General features: G+C 42.9%; 1 protein-coding gene across 16 annotated transcripts in view; it reads left to right on the plus strand.

Annotated features, from left to right (window-relative positions):
- The window catches only part of JMJD1C (jumonji domain containing 1C), a 332,141-nt gene that overhangs the window by 132,982 nt on the left and 181,219 nt on the right, over positions 1–17,940 (plus strand). For 2 of the 16 annotated variants that reach the window (XM_039482603.1, XM_039482599.1), the window contains exon 3: positions 15,556–15,747. The exons of 13 other annotated variants lie outside the window; for them this stretch is intronic. Coding sequence is in view for 2 of the 3 variants with exons in the window: in XM_039482599.1 (XP_039338533.1) it covers positions 15,733–15,747 (15 nt within the window). In the remaining variant the exon portion in view is untranslated. The remainder of the gene's footprint in view (positions 1–15,555; positions 15,748–17,940) is intronic. One more of the 16 variants, XM_039482600.1, reaches the window with a different exon arrangement.

Below are 17,940 nucleotides of genomic sequence, written 5' to 3' on the forward strand. Positions count from 1 at the left end.
AGAGTGGAAATTCCCCAAGTAGACTAAAGAAACAGAGGTATTGCTAGTGTGTCATACAAACTAGAGAGAGAGAGAGAGACAGGAAGTTTTGGACAGGAGAGAGGAAGGGGATGGTAAGTCCAAGGTCAGAAAAGGTGAGTTGAGGAGAGACAGCTCCATGTTTCAAAATACAAGCTATGCACTGCAGCTAGAAGGACTCTGATCCCAACCCAAAGAATGCTCTGGAGTGGTGAGATAACCGAGGCAGGGAGATTAATGTATGGTTTATTTTCTTTGTATGTATCTGTGTATTTCTCATGTGATTAAGTAATGAGCAATGATTTTAGAATGCCATGCAAAGTATCTGTGCATTTCATGTGTTACACTTACTGTATAGCCACTTGAAATGGTAAACCAGAAGAGAAGTACCTTTGGGTGGATATCTGGGAGAGGGCATGTTTGGGGTTCATCAAGTGCTACATCTGTCATGGAGGTGGAGTACAGAATTCGACTTTACAGGCCACTTAGGTCAGCAGAAGGGACTCGGTAGTATAGACACATTATATCGTGTTAATGCAGCTTATGTCAACCGAAGTTTGTAGTGTAGGCCAGGCTTAGGCTGCTGCACCTCAGCAGAAGTTGTAAGATGCTAGGAGAGCTCCTGCTGGGTATGCACAGGGAGCTAGGACAAAACTGTAACATGACACACAATGTTCAGAGCATAATTATTTACAGTACCGAAAGTAGTTTTTTCCTTCAACACTTCTTAGCTAATATTTAATGTTTGTAAATATTTCTTGGTGATCCTGCATACATGCCAACTTTATAGATTAAAGTATAATTTATCTTCGACAAAAGTTGGATGTTTATTGTGAAAAGTACTGTGCAGAAATGGTCTTTGACAAGTCTCATGCTCAAAACAAAACCTTGAAAGAAAATGGAGGATCAGACAAGCACCTGTGAAGTAAAGGGACAAGTCCCAGGCTAATATCTAATTAGCAGCAATGTGCTACAGTGCTGTTCCTCTGTAATAAAAATGTTTCTTCACTAGCAACGTTAAAGCGCTGACGGCAGTGCTTTAACGTGGCTGTGTAGTCGTAACACCAGCACTTGGAGAGAGCTCTCCCACCGCTGTAAAAAAAATAAATAAAAAATTCCACCCCCACGAGGGGAGTAGCTACTAGCCCTGGGAACGGGTCTCCCAGCACTGGTACACTGTCTACACTACCAGTTTACAGTGCTGAAATTTGCAGTGCTCAGGGAGGTGTTTTTTCACACCCGTGAGCGCGAAAGTTGCAGCGCTGTAAAGTGGCAGCGTAGAGAAGGCCTTAGCGTTCAGCATGGGGGTAACAGGAAGAAAGAATCTTAAGTTTGCTCAGGCACATGAAACATCAAAAGTTGTAGGGTGCTGAAGTTAAAAGAGAGTCTGAGTGGTGAAGGGTAAGCTGAGTGGTGGTATGTAGCAGGTTGTTGGCTATTGCTACAGAAGCATCCTGAGTTGGGGAGCTGTCTCCATCCTCTACCTTTAATTTTTTTTAAGCTGTAGCGATTGATTGTTTTACTAGAAAGCCAGTTATTCTGTCTTGCAATAACTTGAACCAACCTTCCCACTCCAGGAGTGTGAATGTGTTGCTTTGAGTGCTTCCTTCTGATGTCGTTAGAGCAACACCATTCTAGCTACTGTCTAAACCAGGAATTTGAGGAAGGGTCCAGAAAGTTCAAATGTAATTTCTTAAAAAAAGAAAGCGTGGTTTCCAGTGTAGTTTTGGGAAAAACAAAAAAACCCGATGACAGTCTTTCAAAGGAACATAACCAAGGAATTTCAGGAAATGAGTTAAAGGTGGTACTATTCCTGCTTCTTAGTCTCTCCCCCAAATTTTATGGTTTTACGTTCACATTTTCTTTTTTTCCTGTTTCTTTCTGCTTTTGCTGTTAGAGACACCCCCCCACACACACGAAACTGGGAAATGACTGTCTGAATACACAGTGAAAATTACTATATATAAAAATCAAGTTGAATTTGATTTAAATCAAATTGATTTAAATCACTAGTCAAGAAGACTCGATTTAATCATGGGTTTCTACATAAAAGTGCATTCTTGTTGGTTGTTATAACCTTAGTACATATTCTTCACAACTCAGATCGATGTAGGTTTCATTTTTAGCAGGTACACACTATACATTTTCAAAGTGATTTATTTTGAAAACTTTTCAGGTTAGTTTTACAGCTATATCAGCAAATAAATGAGTGTTTGGTTATTTCATTTACACAAGGTAATTGAAGCAGATAGTTCACCTCCCAATGACTTCATAAATATCTCCAGTTGAACAGGTTAATCATTAATATTTGGAGGATTTTCTTGCCATGATGTATTAGGAGGAGAACATCGCCAGACAGATATTTAAATTGTTTTATTTAACTAAAACAACAACATTATATGTTCTGGATTTTTTTCTTCAACAGGAAACATATAATATTTTAACAAAATAAGCATATGAATTTTTGAATTTAGTTAAACATTCAAGTTTTTTAAAATCAGGTTTGTTTTTGTTAAATTGCTTTTCATTAAAATAGTTAAATGAAATATTTTAAAAAAATTAAATCAACTATTTCAGCCATGTCAACATGAGAAACTTAAAATATTGGCTTCTGCAGCTAATTCACTCGTCTTCACCTTCATTTTCCTGTTTGTTCATAATCTGGAAAAGAAAAACAAGCTTCCTTGCTTTTTCAGTTCCCAAACGATTTCTCAATTTGGAATGAATTGGTGTAGAAAGAATATTTTCTTCCTTTGGACTAACAGAAGAAGCTACTTCTGTTAAAATTGAGATGATCACTTCAACAGTCTCTGAATCCAAGTGCTTAAGTGACTTCCCCCAGTTCACTGGTGTGACTTTCTTTAAAACATCATCAGCAAACACATATTTCTTGAATAGTTCACCCTTAGGTCTGAAGTTTATTATAGTTGGCATTATGAAGGGATGATTGCTGGATGGCCATGTCATAGCCAATTCCTCTTCTTCAGCAGTTAAGGTTTGACCCTGTTACCGCGTATTGAGAATATTTGCAAGAAAATGAGCTGGTGATAGTGCTTGTCCCATTTGTTTTTTTTAATGCTTGTAATTTAACTCTGTGATTGCATATTTCTCTTTTTAAGATCTCACTCAGTCCCTTCCAAATTTCAACAGCGTCCTCAATAAAACAGCTATTTCCCTGCATTTTGTTCAAGGCTACAGAAATAGGCTTCAGGCTTCACCTCTAGATATTATTTATTTATTTATTTAAAAAAAGATTTTTGCTGTTAACAAGCATGTTATCTCTGGAGGCACAAATCCACATTTTGAGAACTGCGAAACTAAGCATCTCTGATATCTTCTAGACTGAGCTCTGAATCCCATCGGGTAGATAGAAAGATTTAACCTAAATAATCTATAAGCCCCTGGAACCCCATAAATTTGGGTCCCTAATCCATGAATTTATTGGAGCTCATTTACAAAACTTTTCTTAAACATTACGTGAATATATTGTCTCGTACTATGGAATTAGATTTTATAATCCCTATTCCATTATGAGATATCTTTGAGCTATAACGTATCTTAATTAAAACTCTTTAGATAGGTTTTTCCCTCAAAAACCATTTTATCAAAAAATTCGATTTAAATTAAAAAAAATCTGTTTTTTAAAAATCATTGATTTGTATCCACCCTGATAAAAATTGTAGTGAAATGCAGAGTAAACGAGATAATAGAGGGAAAAATCTGATTTTTCTTACAGTAGTTTTAGGTGTTGCGTGTACCAATAGTAGGCTAAAAAAATCCAAAGAGAAGTTAGGTTTGTTATTTTTAATTAATTTTTTTTAAAAACATTGATAGTGTCTCTAATATATTTAAAGTGTCCTGTGTTTGGGTCAGGTTTATTTTAACATAAATCGTATGTAGACTGTCAAGGTATAGTTGATATATTTTATTAGAGTAATTTGGCAGAGGTGGGGAATAAGTGCAAGGATAATGATAATTGTAGGTTCAGGCTGTACAAAATCTTAGGGAATAGATGTGAGATTGCATTTTTTTAATATGCTAGTCCATTGACTTAATCCAGTGGTTCTCAGACAGGGTACACGTACCTCTAGCAGTATGCCGAGGTCTTCCTGGGAGTATGTCAACTCATATAGATATTTGCCTAGGTTTACAATAGGCTACATGAAAAGCACTAGTAAGTCAATACAAACTAAAATTTCATACAGACAATGACATGTTTATACTGCTCTGTATACTGTACTATATCAGTGTTTCTTACCCTGGAGTCGCAATTGATTTTAGAATTATATTGTGTAAATGAGAAAGTAAGCAACTTTTCATTAATAGTGTTCTGTGACACTTTTTGTATTTTTTGTTTGATTTTTGTAAGCAAGTAGTTTTTAAGTGAGGTGAAATTTGGGGTAATCAACAAGACAAATCAGCCTCCTGAAAGAGGTACACTACTCTGAAAAGGTTGAGAACCATTGACTTAATCAATTTGTAAAGGAACGGAATGTGAAGTATTTAATTTTTGTAGTCCGATTCAGATTATTGCATATGAAAACTGAATTGTGGTGGCTTTTTTCCTTTTGTTTTGTTTGGATTTGAGAGAAAGTAGTATTGTGCCTTAGCCGTGTTCAGTGTGTTACCAGAGAGAGGTGGTTGACCTCAGTTAACCTCATATCAATCTGACCTCTCATTTACAACCAGATAAATCATTAACACAGTTAATAGCAGAGTTTTCACTTCAGGACTATTGACTGTATCAGTCATTGCCAGAATGAAGTATTTCATTATTAGGAATTTTAATCTTCTGTTTGTCGTCCTGCTGCTCCTTTCAGATGGTTTTGAAAGAAACATTCTGTCCATTAGATAGCTAAACAAGTGGCACCTGTTTCCACAAAGCTTCTTATGGCTGTTTAATTTCTCACTTGAACTGTAAAGTTTAACATTTTTGCTATTTTTCTTATAACATTTTTGTGTATAGTCCACACATCCTGAAAATATTGCTGATCAAGTGTTTTAATTTGAAATCTAAGTAATCAGTTGAGATTATGATGTTATAAGAAGATATTGTATTTCATCTACTGAAAGCAGACAGATTATAAATGTTAATCACAGTGATTTCCAAAAAGACTTTTTGACAAACATTTTTAATATTTAATTAAAATAATCATATCTTCTGTCAGTCAAGTAGAACGCAGTGAGCTGCATTTACTGTATTTTGCTGACATCCTTCAGAAAAAATAAATGATGAGACAAGGTGGGTGACTTGATATCTTTTCTTGGTGAGAGAGACAACCTTATGAGCTACACACAGCTCTTCTTCAGACCTAGGAAAGGTACTATGAGTATCACAGGTAAACACATGATCAGACAGATGGTTTAGCATAAGTATTGTAGTTAGCACATACTTTAGGAGATCATTCAAGGTGGAGTGGCCCGTTAACACCCGTGTAGTCATAGGACAAAAAGAGGGGTTAGTTGGTTTCAGATTGTTGTAATAAGTAAGGATTCTGTGACTTTCATAACAGCTGATGCGGCTGATTTCAGGGCCAGCTGCTGTGGTGGTCCTCAGGGCCAGCTGCACCAGTCACTGCGGCAGCTGTCTCCAGGGATGGCCCAAGCAGGGGCCAGTGTGGCTGGCTCCAGGGACCACCCGAGCTGTGGCTGGTGCGGCTAGCTCCGGGGAGCGTCTCAGCAATGATTCCGGGGGCCGCCCTGAAGCCAGTTGCTGCTCGGGTGGCCCCGGGCAGCTGGCTTTGGAGACCCACTGGAACAGTGGCCAGTATGGCTGGCTCCGGGGCCCACCCAAACAGCAGTGGTCCCCGGGACCTCCTGAGCAACAGCCTTAGGGGTGCCCAGAGGCTGTCCAGACAGCAGTCCCTGGGAGCAGCGGCTGGGGGGGCAGTCAACCCCCAGCACTGGAGCAGGGCCGCCCCCCCAAAAGCAGGGCTCCCCCAGAGCAGCAGTTTCCCAGAAGTAGAGGTTTAGTCAAGGGTATTTATGTTAAAAGTGATGGCCGTGAATTTTTATTTAGTGCCCATGACCTGTCCATGACCTTTACCAAAAATACCCATGACTAAGGGCATGGCTTCACTTGCAAGTTAGAGCGCATGAAAGCAGCCCAGTGCGCTTTAACTCACGGCGTGTCCACACTGGCAAGGCATGTAGAGTGCTCTGATTCTGTGGCTAGAGTGCTCCTGGTATTCCACCTCGGTGAGTGGAATAACGTTTAATGCGTCACCCGCTGGAGCGCCACGATGCCAGTGTGGATGCCCTGGTCTGTTAATGCGCCCTGGTCTGTTAATGCGCTCTGATCAGCCTCCAGAAGTGTTCCACAATGCCTTTTCTAGCCACTCTGGTCATCAGTTTGAACTCTACTGCCCTGCCTTCAAGTGACCAACCGTCAGACCCGCCCTTTAAATTCTCTGGGAATTTTGAAAATCCCCTACCTGTTTGCTCAGCCAGGTGTGGAGTGCTCTCAGCAAATCTTTCCAGGTGACCATGCCTCCACACTCCAGGCGATCCCCATTATGGAGCGATGGCAAGGTGCTGGACCTCATCAGTGTTTGGGAGGAGGAAGCTGTCCAGTCTCAGGTGTGCTCCAGCCGTAGGAATTATGATACCTTCGGGCAGATATCAAGGGACATGATGGAAAGGGGCCATGACTGGGATGCACTGCAGTGCAGGGTTAAAGTGAAGGAGCTGCGGAATAACTACTGCAAAGCCTGCGAGGCAAACCACCACTCTGGTGCTGCCCCTGCGACCTGCCATTTCTGCAAAGAGCTGGATGTGATACTTGGGGGTGACCCCACCAACACTTCGAGTACCACCATGGACACTTCAGAGTCCAGTTCAACAAGGCAGGAGGATGAGCAAAGAGGGAGCGAGGGTGCTGAGGCGGAGGAAGACACCCCAGAATCTGTAGATGCATGCAGCCAGGAGCTGTTCTCAAGCCAGGAGGAAGGTAGCCAGTCACGGCGGCCAGTACTTGGAAGGACAAGCACCAGAGGAGGTTCCCGGTAAGCGGCTTTTATTTTGTGAAGGAAGTTATTCGGTGCAGGCTCTTGGGGCAAGGAGGGTTAGGGCTGCATGCATGCCTAGATGTAGAATAGGGCGTTGATGTGCTCTCTCACATCGCGGTAATTGGCCTCAGTGATCTCTTCAAAGGTCTCAGTCAGAACTTGGGCAATGTGTTTGCCCAGGTTTCTTGGGAGAGCCACTGTCATCCTTTTCCCAGTCAGGCTAACATGTCGGTGCCCCTGTGCCGTGATGGGAGGGAGGACCATTGCTGCATACAGGCAAGCTGCATATGGGCCAGGGTGGGAGCTGCATTGTAGTAGAAGACCCTCCTTTGCTTCCCAGGTCACCCTCAGCAGCAAGATCTTCCAGGAAGAACTCCTGTGGAAAATATGGGAACAGTGTTCAGTATAGGGGCCCGCTGAAGCTGTTGGCTCTCCCCAAGGTACACAGTACAGCCATGAAACAATCAATCCCCCTTGACCTGTGCTTACCATTTTGGGGCTCCCGTGGGTTATGTGCGCTCGCTTTGGGATGGGCAAATTATGCTATTGTGGCTGGGGAAGCATTATCTAAAGTTGTATCTGCTTGCCCTCCGTAAGTAAGGGGGAATCATTGCTCTGTCTGGTGTGAACAATTCTGTCTCTGTTAAGTGTTGCATTTTGCCTTTACAGATGCAACCTTGAGATCTCAGCTGTCCGTGTTATCACCGGCCGAGAGGCTGCAAAGAATCAGGAAGAGGCCATGTAGAAGCAAAGAAGACATGCTGCATGAAGTAATGTAGAAGTCACTTAACGAGAATCTAAAAGCGCAGGAGTGGAGGGAGAGTGAAAGGAGGATGCACCAGCAGATACGAATTGCTGGGGCAAAAGTGCGGAGCTCCAGCAGCAAAGCACCGATTGGCTGATAAGCATCATGGAGCACCAAGCAGACTCAGTCCAGGTGCTCATAGCCATGCAGGTGGAGCACTCCCCCCCCCCCCGCAGTCTTTGTCCCAAAACTCTTTCCGTTGTGCCCCCATGTCACTTCCAACCCACTTTCCCCAACATCTGGATTCTTATCGCCACCAGCTGCCTCCAACACCTGTAGCTTCACCACCCAGCCCTGAAAACTACAACCCTTACCCACTGCACTCAGCCCCCATCACCATGCAGTATAGCCATCCTGAAGTGCAGTATTCATTGCACAGCACTCCAGATAGGAAGGCTGAGTATAACAGGACATATGCAAATCCGTTATTATGCCGTTCCCCACCACACCCCCCTTTCCCTTTCTGTTTCCCAAGCAGTTGTTTCTTTTCAATAAGTGGATTTTTTGGCTTTGAAAACATTTGTTATTATTGCATAAAGTAAAAGATACCTTAGCCCAGGAAAGCAACAGGCACTGCAAGTCAGTGTAGCAAAAACAGATTCCTACTAACATTGGAACCACTGCACTTCACTCCTGTGTAGGGCACCAGACATTACTGGTGGCTTTCAGCCTGAAATTGCTCCCTCAAGGCATCCCTAATCCTTGCAGCCCCTCTAAGGACTTGGCTACACTTGAAAGTTGCAGCGCTGGTGGAGGCTTTCCAGCGCTGCAATTAGTAACTGTCCACACCTGCAAGGCACATCCAGCGCTGCAACTCCCTGGCTGCAGCGCTGGCTGAACACCTGGTCTGCTTGGGGTGTAGCGAGTGCAGCGCTGGTGATCCAGCGCTGCTCATCAAGTGTGGACACACACCAGCGCTGTTATTGGCCTCCAGGGTATTATCAGATATCCCAGAATGCTTTTAACTAAATTACTCTTTGTTTTGTTGTGAACTCGGAGCTCCGGTGCTCCGGGAGCTGCTTATCAAACACCTCCTGTTTGCTGTGATCAATCTGTACCTGACTGTGAACAATCACAAATGAGATAACTCCTGTGAATGAGGCAGGCAGGGAGTGAGTGTTTGCTTGACAGAAACAGCGGGGGCAGAGAGGGAGTCCATTGGATGCAGGCTGTTTGCAGTTAAGAGTTAAGGGTAAGGGATCGGGAACATTTTCTGATTTTGCAAGGCAGGAAGCTAAACACACAGTGTTGGCTCCAAAAATCCCCTCTTTCTCCCTCCCCCGCTTCTTGTCACACTACAGCCCCGCCCCACCCCCCTCTTTTGAAAAGCACATTGCTGCCACTTGAACGCTGGGATAGCTGCCCATAATGCATCACTCCCAACAGCGCTGCAAATGCTGCAAATGTGGCCACACACCAGCGCTGGTAGCTGTGAGTGTGGCCACACACCAGCGCTGTTCCTACACAGCTGGATGACCAGCGCTGTAAACTCCCAGCGCTGCAACTCTCAAGTGTAGCCAAGCCCTAATAGCCCTGCTGTCTGGCTGTTCAAATTCAGCCTCCAGATGTTGAACCTCCAATGTCCATGCCTGAGTGAAGCTTTCACCTTTCCCTTCACAAATGTTATGGAGGGTACAGCATGTGGATATAACCGTGGGAATGCTGTCATTGGCCAGGTCCAGCTTCCCATACAGAGAGGACCAAAGGCCCTTTAAACGGCCAAAAGCACACTCCACAGTCATTCTGCACTGGCTCAGCTTGTTGTTGAACCACTCATTGCTGCAGTCAAGGCTCCCTGTGTAGGGTTTCATGAGTCATGGCATTAAAGGGTAAGTCTCCAAGGATCACAATGGGCATTTGATTTCCTCTATGGTGATCTTCTGGTCTGGGCAAAAGTCCCAGCTTGCAGCTTCCTGAACAGGCCAGTGTTCCGAAAGATGCATGCATCATGCACCTTTCCGGGCCAGCCTGCATTAATGTCAATGAAACGCTCACAATGATCCACAAGCGCCTGGAGAACCATAGAGAAATACCCCTTCCGATTAACATACCTCCGCAGTTAGGGAAACCCATTCATGCAAAGCCAGCCACAATGTCATGCATGTTACCCAGAGTCATGGTTCTTCGGAGCAGGATGCGATTAATGACCCTGCAAACTTGCATCAACACGATTTCAACGGTAGGCTTTCCCACTCCAAACTGGTTAGCAACCGATTGGTAGCTGTCTGGAGTTGCCAGATTGCAATAGCCACCCGCTTCTCCACCGTCAGGGCAGCTTCTCAATCTCGTGTTCTTGCGCTGCAGGGTGGGGGCAAGCCCATCACATAGTCCCATTAAAATGGCTTTTCTCATCTGAAAGTTCTGCAGCCACTGCTCGACATCCCAGACTTGTATGATGATGTGATTCCACCACTCAGTGCTTGTTTCCGGAGCCCAAAAGCAGCGTTCCAGAGTGGTAAGCATGTCCGTGAATGCCACAAGTAGTCTTGTGTTGTATGCGTACTCGAGTCGATAGCATTGTCAGAGTCCTCACTGTCAGTTTAAGGAGTAACTTGACTGCCAAACATGACATTCTGGCGACACTTGTCAGCATATTCCTCAGCAGTTCGGGCTTCATTCCCGGAGACTGAAAGGGAAGACAGAGCACGCAGCACAAAAAACATTGGAAGATGGTGCCAAATGTGAACAGAAGCAGAGGGATTGCTGGGATGTGAAACGATGCATCACGGGGCTTTGGGACAGGACCCAGAATGTCCTGGATCCCCCACCCCCTGCTCCCTTTCCACAGGCCACAGCGCCAGAATGGGAAGAGATGCTCTGTGCCCATAATGCATCGCTCCCAATGCTGCTGCAAATGTGGCCACGCCAGTGCGCTTGCAGCTGTCAGTGTGGACAGACTGCAGCGTTTTCCCTACTGCGCTCTCTGAAGGCTGGTTTAACTCAAAGCGCTCTACATCTGCAAGTGTAGCCATGCCCTAAGACTTAGCCTTATTAATAAGCCATAAATCCAGTGTCTTTATTAAGACCATGCTTTTTAGCGTCTAGCAAAGTTTTGAATTTAAGCTCTGAGGTTCATTGTCTGAAAGAAATCTTCTGGCTTTCAAATGACCCTCCAACCTCTCCAGAAGCTAGCTCCCCAAAGACCAGGACACAGCAACTCCAAGCGGCACCAGATCCTGCTAGAACAACAGATGCAAAACCTGCATATGTATATATCCACTGCTAGGATGATCAACGCCCCCCCCCCCCCACAACATACCTTTCAAGATTCATGGGTTCTACATGTGCCTATCACAACATGTGATGTACCTCATCCAGTGCACTAAATGCCCCATTAACAACTATATTGGTGAAACTAGACAATCACTATGCTCTCAAATGACCTTGCACAGGAAAATGATAAAAAGCAAAAACCATATCACCTGTGGGTGAATACTGTTCACAAAGCATTTACTCTATATCTCACCTCTCAGTCCACATCCTCAAAGGAAAACTGCTCAACACTTTCAAAAGACAAGCCTGGGAGCTTAAAGTCATAACTTTTTTAGAGACTAAAAATCATCGCTTTAATAAAGACATTAGATTTATGACTTAAAATTTGTAACCTGCTAACCCCCTTTTTTGTTGTATGACGACTACTACTTTCATATGGCTTGGGTAGGTAGCAATAACTACAAATAGATATCTATGTGTGATAGCCAGCACATTGCTGCAGCAGTGAGCTGGTGAATGTCCTTCAGGCCCTTGGCAAAAGAATGAAGGGGACACTCAGATATGATGTGCTCCATCATTTGTGTCTGGCGACCACAGTCGCATACAGGTGTTTACCTTATTTTTCATTTAAAGAGGGTTTGTCCACATCTCTCATGAGATGTCCTGATGCGATTCATCTGCACCAGTGTTTCCAACATAAATCAAAACCTGGTAGTTTCTCTGCCAGGTCAGTATGACTACAGGGACGTTAATGGGTCATTTCCCTTTGAATCGTCCCTTTAGAATATGTGCTAACTACTTACGCTAAACTATCTGTTTGTCACAGCTAAACACAAATTCAATCTAAATACCTTTCCCAGACCTGAAGAGCTTGTGTAGCTCCTAAGCTGCTCTCTTTCACTAACAGAAATTGGTCCAGTAAAAGATATTATTACCTCACCCACCTTGTCTTTCTAAGAACCTGGGACTGACATGGCTACAACTGTACCGCATAAAATAAATTGTATCAATAATTTTGTATAGTAGAAAGTCATTGTAATAACATGCTTATAAGATCATCTTTGCTGCTTTAAAAGTTGTACTTCATATTTTATGCCTCATGTCTGCTAATGTGAAAATGGCAATAGAATAACACTTTAATTTACTACTAAAAACTAGAGCTTTCGATTAATCGCAGTTAACTCACGGGATTAACTCAAAATTAATCGTGATCAAAAAAATTAATTGCAACTAATCAGTTTTAATCGCACTGTTAAACAATAGAATACCAATTGAAATTTATTAAATATTTGTGAATGTTTTCCCACAACACAAAATACAAAATGTACACTGCCCACTTTATATTATTTTTTTTACAAATATTTCCACTGTAAAAATGATAAAAGAAATGGTATTTTTTAAATTCATCTCATAAGTATTGTAATTCAATCTCTATTGTGAAAGTGCAATTTACAAATGGAGATTTTTGTTACATAACTGCAATCAAAAACAAAACAATGCAAAACTTTTGCGCTTACAAGTCTACTCAGTCCCACTTCTTGTTCAGCCAATCTCTAAGACAAACAAGTTTGTTTACATTTATGATGTCACCAGAAAGTGAGAACAGAAGTTCACATGGGACTTTTGTAGCTGGCATTGCAAGGTATTTATGTGCCAGCTATGCTAAACATTTGTATGTTCCTTCATGCTTTGGCCATTATTTCAGAGGACATGCTTCCATGCTGCTCATGCTCATTAAAAAAATAATGCGTTAATTGAATTTGTGACTGAACTCCTTAGAGGAGAATTGTATGTCTCCTGCTCTGTTTACCCACTTTCTGCCATATATTTCATGTTATAGTAGTCTAGGATGATGACTCAGCACATGTTCATTTTAAGAACACTTTCGCTGCAGATTTGAGAAAATGCAAAAAAGGTACTGTAACAGTGCGTAGACTCACCTGGCAGCGCCTCCTGCTGGTGGTGTTGGGGAATTAGCTTCCAGCCTCCGGAGTGCCCCTTGTCGGCCGGTGTCGCAATACTGCTGGCCCCCGTGTCCCTCCCGGACCCCAGGTAACCTTTTCAGTGTGTGCTGCACCCTGGCAGTATCCCCACTGTTTCTCTGGGTCTCCCCACTCAGGGGAACCCACACGCCTACCCCTACCTCGCCTCAGTTGTAGGCTACTATCAGTCACCAACTTGCCCCTGTGTCTTGGGGCAGACTGCAGGGTAAGTCACTCATCATAGGTAAGGTTGGGTCTGGACCTGCTGCCTCTACCTATTGCTGGGCTGCCTCTTTGCAACCCCAGTACTTGTCTTAGGCCCTCAGCTAGGCCCACAGCCTGGGGATTTTCCAGGCTGGAGCTCCCCAGCTTCTCTAGCCTTCCCCCAGCCCTGCTCCACTCCCAGTACCCTGCTCTGCTCCCTAGCAGCCAGGCCCGTCTCTCTCTAGAAGCAGAGAGAGACGGTTTGGGCTTCTGGCTCGCAGCCTCTTATAGGGACCAGCTGGGCCTGATTGGGGCATGGCCCCAGCTGTTATTGCCTTCCCCAATCAGCCCAGGCTTTCCTTCACAGCCTCAGCCCTCTCCCAGGGCTGACTTTAATCCTTCCATGGCTGGAGTGGGTAACCACCCCACTACAGTACGAATGTGCGATTTCTAAAGGTAGCTACAGCACTCGACCCAGGGTTTAAGAATCTGAAGTGCCTTCCAAAATCTGAGAGGGATGAGATGTGGAGCATGCTTTCAGAAGTCTTAAAAGAGCAACACACCGATGTGGAAACTACAGAACCCGAACTACGAAAAAAGAAAATCAACCTTCTGCTGGTGACATCTGACTCAGATGATGAAAATGAACGTGCGTCGGTCCACACTGCTTTGGGTTGTTATCGAGCAGATCCCATTATCAGCATGGATGCGTGTCTTCTGAAATGGTGGCTGAAGCATGAAGGGACATACGAATCTTTAGTGCATCTGGCATGTAAATATCTTGCAGCGCCGGCTACAATAGTGCCATGTGAACGCCTGTTCTCACTTTCATATCGTAAACAAGAAGCAGGCAGTATTATCTCTTGCAAATGTAAACAGACTTGTTTGTCTGAGCGATTGGCTGAACAAGAAATAGGACTGAGTGGACTTGTAGGCTCTGAAGTTTTACATTGTTTTATTTTTGAATGCAGTTATTTTTTGTACATAATTGTACATTTGTAAGTTCAACGTTCATGATAAAGAGATTGCACTACCGTACTTGAATTAGGTGAATTGAAAAATACTGTTTCTTTTGTTTTTATAGTGCAAATATTTGTAATAAAAAATATAAAGTGAGCACTGTATACTTTGTATTCTAAGTTGTAATTGAAATAAATATATTTGAAAATGTGGAAAATATCCAAAAATATTTAAATGGCATTCTGTTATTGTTGAACAGTGCGATTAATCACGATAAAATTTTTTAATCGTATTTCAGCCCTACTAAAAACTACTGGGAATGTTTAAAAATGTAATCTCTTGGGGGAAAAATGGTATGTAAGAAATTTTTCATGACAGTTACATGCTCTCTTGTTGAGTGTAGGTGTTGCAGTAAGATTATATAATACTTAGTCACTAACTACTGTTGTTGTCTACTCCACTCTGATGATAGCTCAACTTTTTAAGTTTATCCACCATTCCCTAATTTTTTCTGGAGTATCATTCAGGCTTCTCCAAATTGGAGCATCAGATCTGAATACCAAATCTGTTGAGTAATGTTTTATGGATGTATGGATTGATCTGGAATTATAGATCTCTGCTATTGTGATATGCATAAGACTAGCCCTGGATGGTGTGTTGAACCTGATCAAATGATCCTTAAATCCCTCTGTCATGGTGATGTTAGCCAGCCTATAACATTCCTCAATACTACTGAGTTGTAATGGCCTGACCCTTGTGGTTATCCTCATATGATACTAATAATATCGGTGAGTCTCTAAGGGCCATTGACCTAAATAGGTCAAAAGCTGATTTGTTTTGAACATCTACAATACACAACTTTGCCTCTCTTGGATGATGGTGATGTCTCAGGAAGAATATGGCAGATTCAAGGTCTGAGGTGGAAATGGGTTTCCACCTTAGGCAGAAATGTAGAATGTGAGCAAAAAAAAAAAAATCACATATGAAAGATTGTAAAAGGTGATGGCTTGGCCACCAATTTTCCTAGCTGAGGTTATGACTGTGATAAAAGCCCTCATGACACGGAGATGTAATATGGAACATTCTTCCATGGCTTTGAATGGAGGCACTGTCAGCTGCATGAGGACTTGACTGAAGTCCCAGCTAGATGTAGGATCCTTCACAGCAGGGCAGATATCTCACAGCCCTTTCACTGTAAGGTTATTGAACACAAACTTATGTGCCACTTCCATGTGATAAGCAGAAATGACTTCACGGTGTACCCTGATAGGGGAAAGAGGCAGTTCCAGGGACTTGAGGTGGAGCAAATATTGAAGGACAGAAAAGGAACCATGGATGGAGCTGTGTTATTTCTGACTGCCCACAGAAAGATCTACTTCTGCTTATGGACCTAACAGGAAAGGACTGAACTGGAGTTTTACAGCACTTTCTGGACTCTAGTGGAACAGCAAAGCTCCGAAGAAGTCAGTTCTATAGCCCAGGCTGTCGGATGGAATAATTCTGGATCCAGGTGCTGAATCTGGCCTTTCTCAGATGATCTTGCATGATTTATAGAGAGGTAAGTTCCAGGGGACATTGGCATATTAATTTTAACAAACCTGGTTAATAGTGTGAAACTTACTTTTGAATGTCTTGGTGTGTTTTAGCTGTTTTGACCTTTTTTGTTAGGACATGGTAGAAATTTATGAAGTAAAATGGTCAGTTTTATTTAGCCGTTTCAGTTTGATTGGTCAGTAGCTTCATATTAAGAGGTTGTCTTATAAACATTTTTACATTTTGAGGTCAGATGGGATCATTTTGGTTATTTCCTCTGCCCTACTTGAACAATACAGGCCAAAAATTTTACCCAGTGTTTCCTGTTTTAAGACCATAACTTTTGAGCTAGAGCATGCCATTTAGAAAGACATCCAGTCTTGATTTAAAGATTTCAAGTGAAGAAGAATCCACCACATTCCTAGGTAAGTTGTTTCAATGGTTATTTCCCTTCACAGTTAAAAATCTGCACCTTATTTTCCATTTGAATTTGTCTAGCTTCAACTTCCAGCCATTGTATTTTGATATGTCTTTTGTGTGCTAATTTAAAGAACCTTCTAGTGCCAGAAATCTTCCTATGTATATACTTTCAGGCTGTGATCAAGTCATCTCTTAACCTTCTCTAATAAGTGAAATAGACTGAGCTTAAGTTTCTCACTGTAAAGTAGATTTTTCAAGACCTCAGATCATTCATAGTGGCTGTTTTCTGAACACTTTCAAATTTTCAACATCCTTTTTGAAATATGAACACCAGAATTGGACACAGCATTCCACTAATGGTCTCACTAGCTATATACATAGAGGCACCTTCTCCCTACTCTTAATCAATGGTCTCCTGCTTCTACATCCAAGGGTCACATTAGACCTCTTAGACACATCATCACACTGAAAGCTCGTGTTCTGTTAGTTATGCAGCATGACTCCTAAGTCCTTTTCAGAATCCCTGTTTTTCCAGGTAACATACTTCCAAAGAGTGGGACTGGACCATTTCTCCTATGGCATAAAATTTCTAAAACTTTTCCATGCATTTGGTCAGATTTTCATGCTTGCTAAGATAAGGATTAAGACCCATGTTCTAGAACTAAGGGCAGTTGGTTATGGATGTCAACATTTTTTTCATGACATTCAGTGCTGTCATCACGGTAATAGTAGGCAACAGGGTGATATACTATATAAATCAACAAGCAAGATCCCAGTCCGTGTGCACAGAATCACTAAAACTGGTGCATTGCCCACTGCATAGAGATGTCCATGGCTTACCTTCCAGGTCTCCAGAAACCTTTAGCAGATGCCCTAAGCAGACACGTCCATCAGGACCATGAGTGGGAGCTCAACAACCTGGTCTTGTACAACATCTGCAAAGATCCGTAATGGATCTCTTTGCAACCCCAGACAATGCAAAATGCCAGATCTTTTGCACCATGAGGGGACTTGGCCACAGCTCCTTAAAGGATTCCCTCCTACTTCTCCAGCCCTGTGCTCTCCTTTATGCCTTCCCTCCAACACCATTAATTCTCCAAGATGCTGATCAGATTATGGCAAGAGCAGGCGAGGGTCATCCTGATAGCACCTTCTTGGCCAAGAGAGGTGTGGTATTTTGATCTACTTCACCCTTCTATAGAGATGTCCTCCTATCAAACCTCCTAACACAGAACTCAGGCACCATGAACCATCCCAAACTCCCAGCTCTGAACCTCAAGGCCTGGCTCCTTTTGTTTCTTAACATCAGAGTTGGACTGCTTGGAGGAAGTCCAGTCTGCACTTCTCAATGCTAGGAAGCCTTCCATATGTAAAACTTACGTACAGAAGTGGAAGCGCTTTCTTTTCTGGTGTTCACATTGGTTTGTATCCACTTCTGAAACTCATCTCTCCAGAATCCTCAATTACCTACTGCCGTTCAAAACAAGTTGATTATGATTAAGTTTGGTCTAAGTACATCAAGCAGCTATTTCTTCTTTTCATTTGCCTATCAAGGACACCCCACCATGGCCAGATTCCTTAAGAGCTTGTCTGTTTCCTCATAGCTGGAACCCCACACCTTCCTAGTATCTTAATTTGGTCCTTAATATCCCGAGGAACCCCTTATTCAAACCTAAGGCCACTTGTTCACTCCACCACCTCTCCTTTAAGATTTCATTCCTGGTAGCTGTCACCTTGCATAAATGGTTGAGAGAATTGGGAGTGCTCATGTTTGACCCACCTTATGTTACCTTCTGTC

This window comes from Mauremys reevesii, linkage group 7 (assembly GCF_016161935.1).
Source record: "Mauremys reevesii isolate NIE-2019 linkage group 7, ASM1616193v1, whole genome shotgun sequence".
In the NCBI taxonomy this organism is placed as follows: domain Eukaryota; kingdom Metazoa; phylum Chordata; order Testudines; family Geoemydidae; genus Mauremys; species Mauremys reevesii.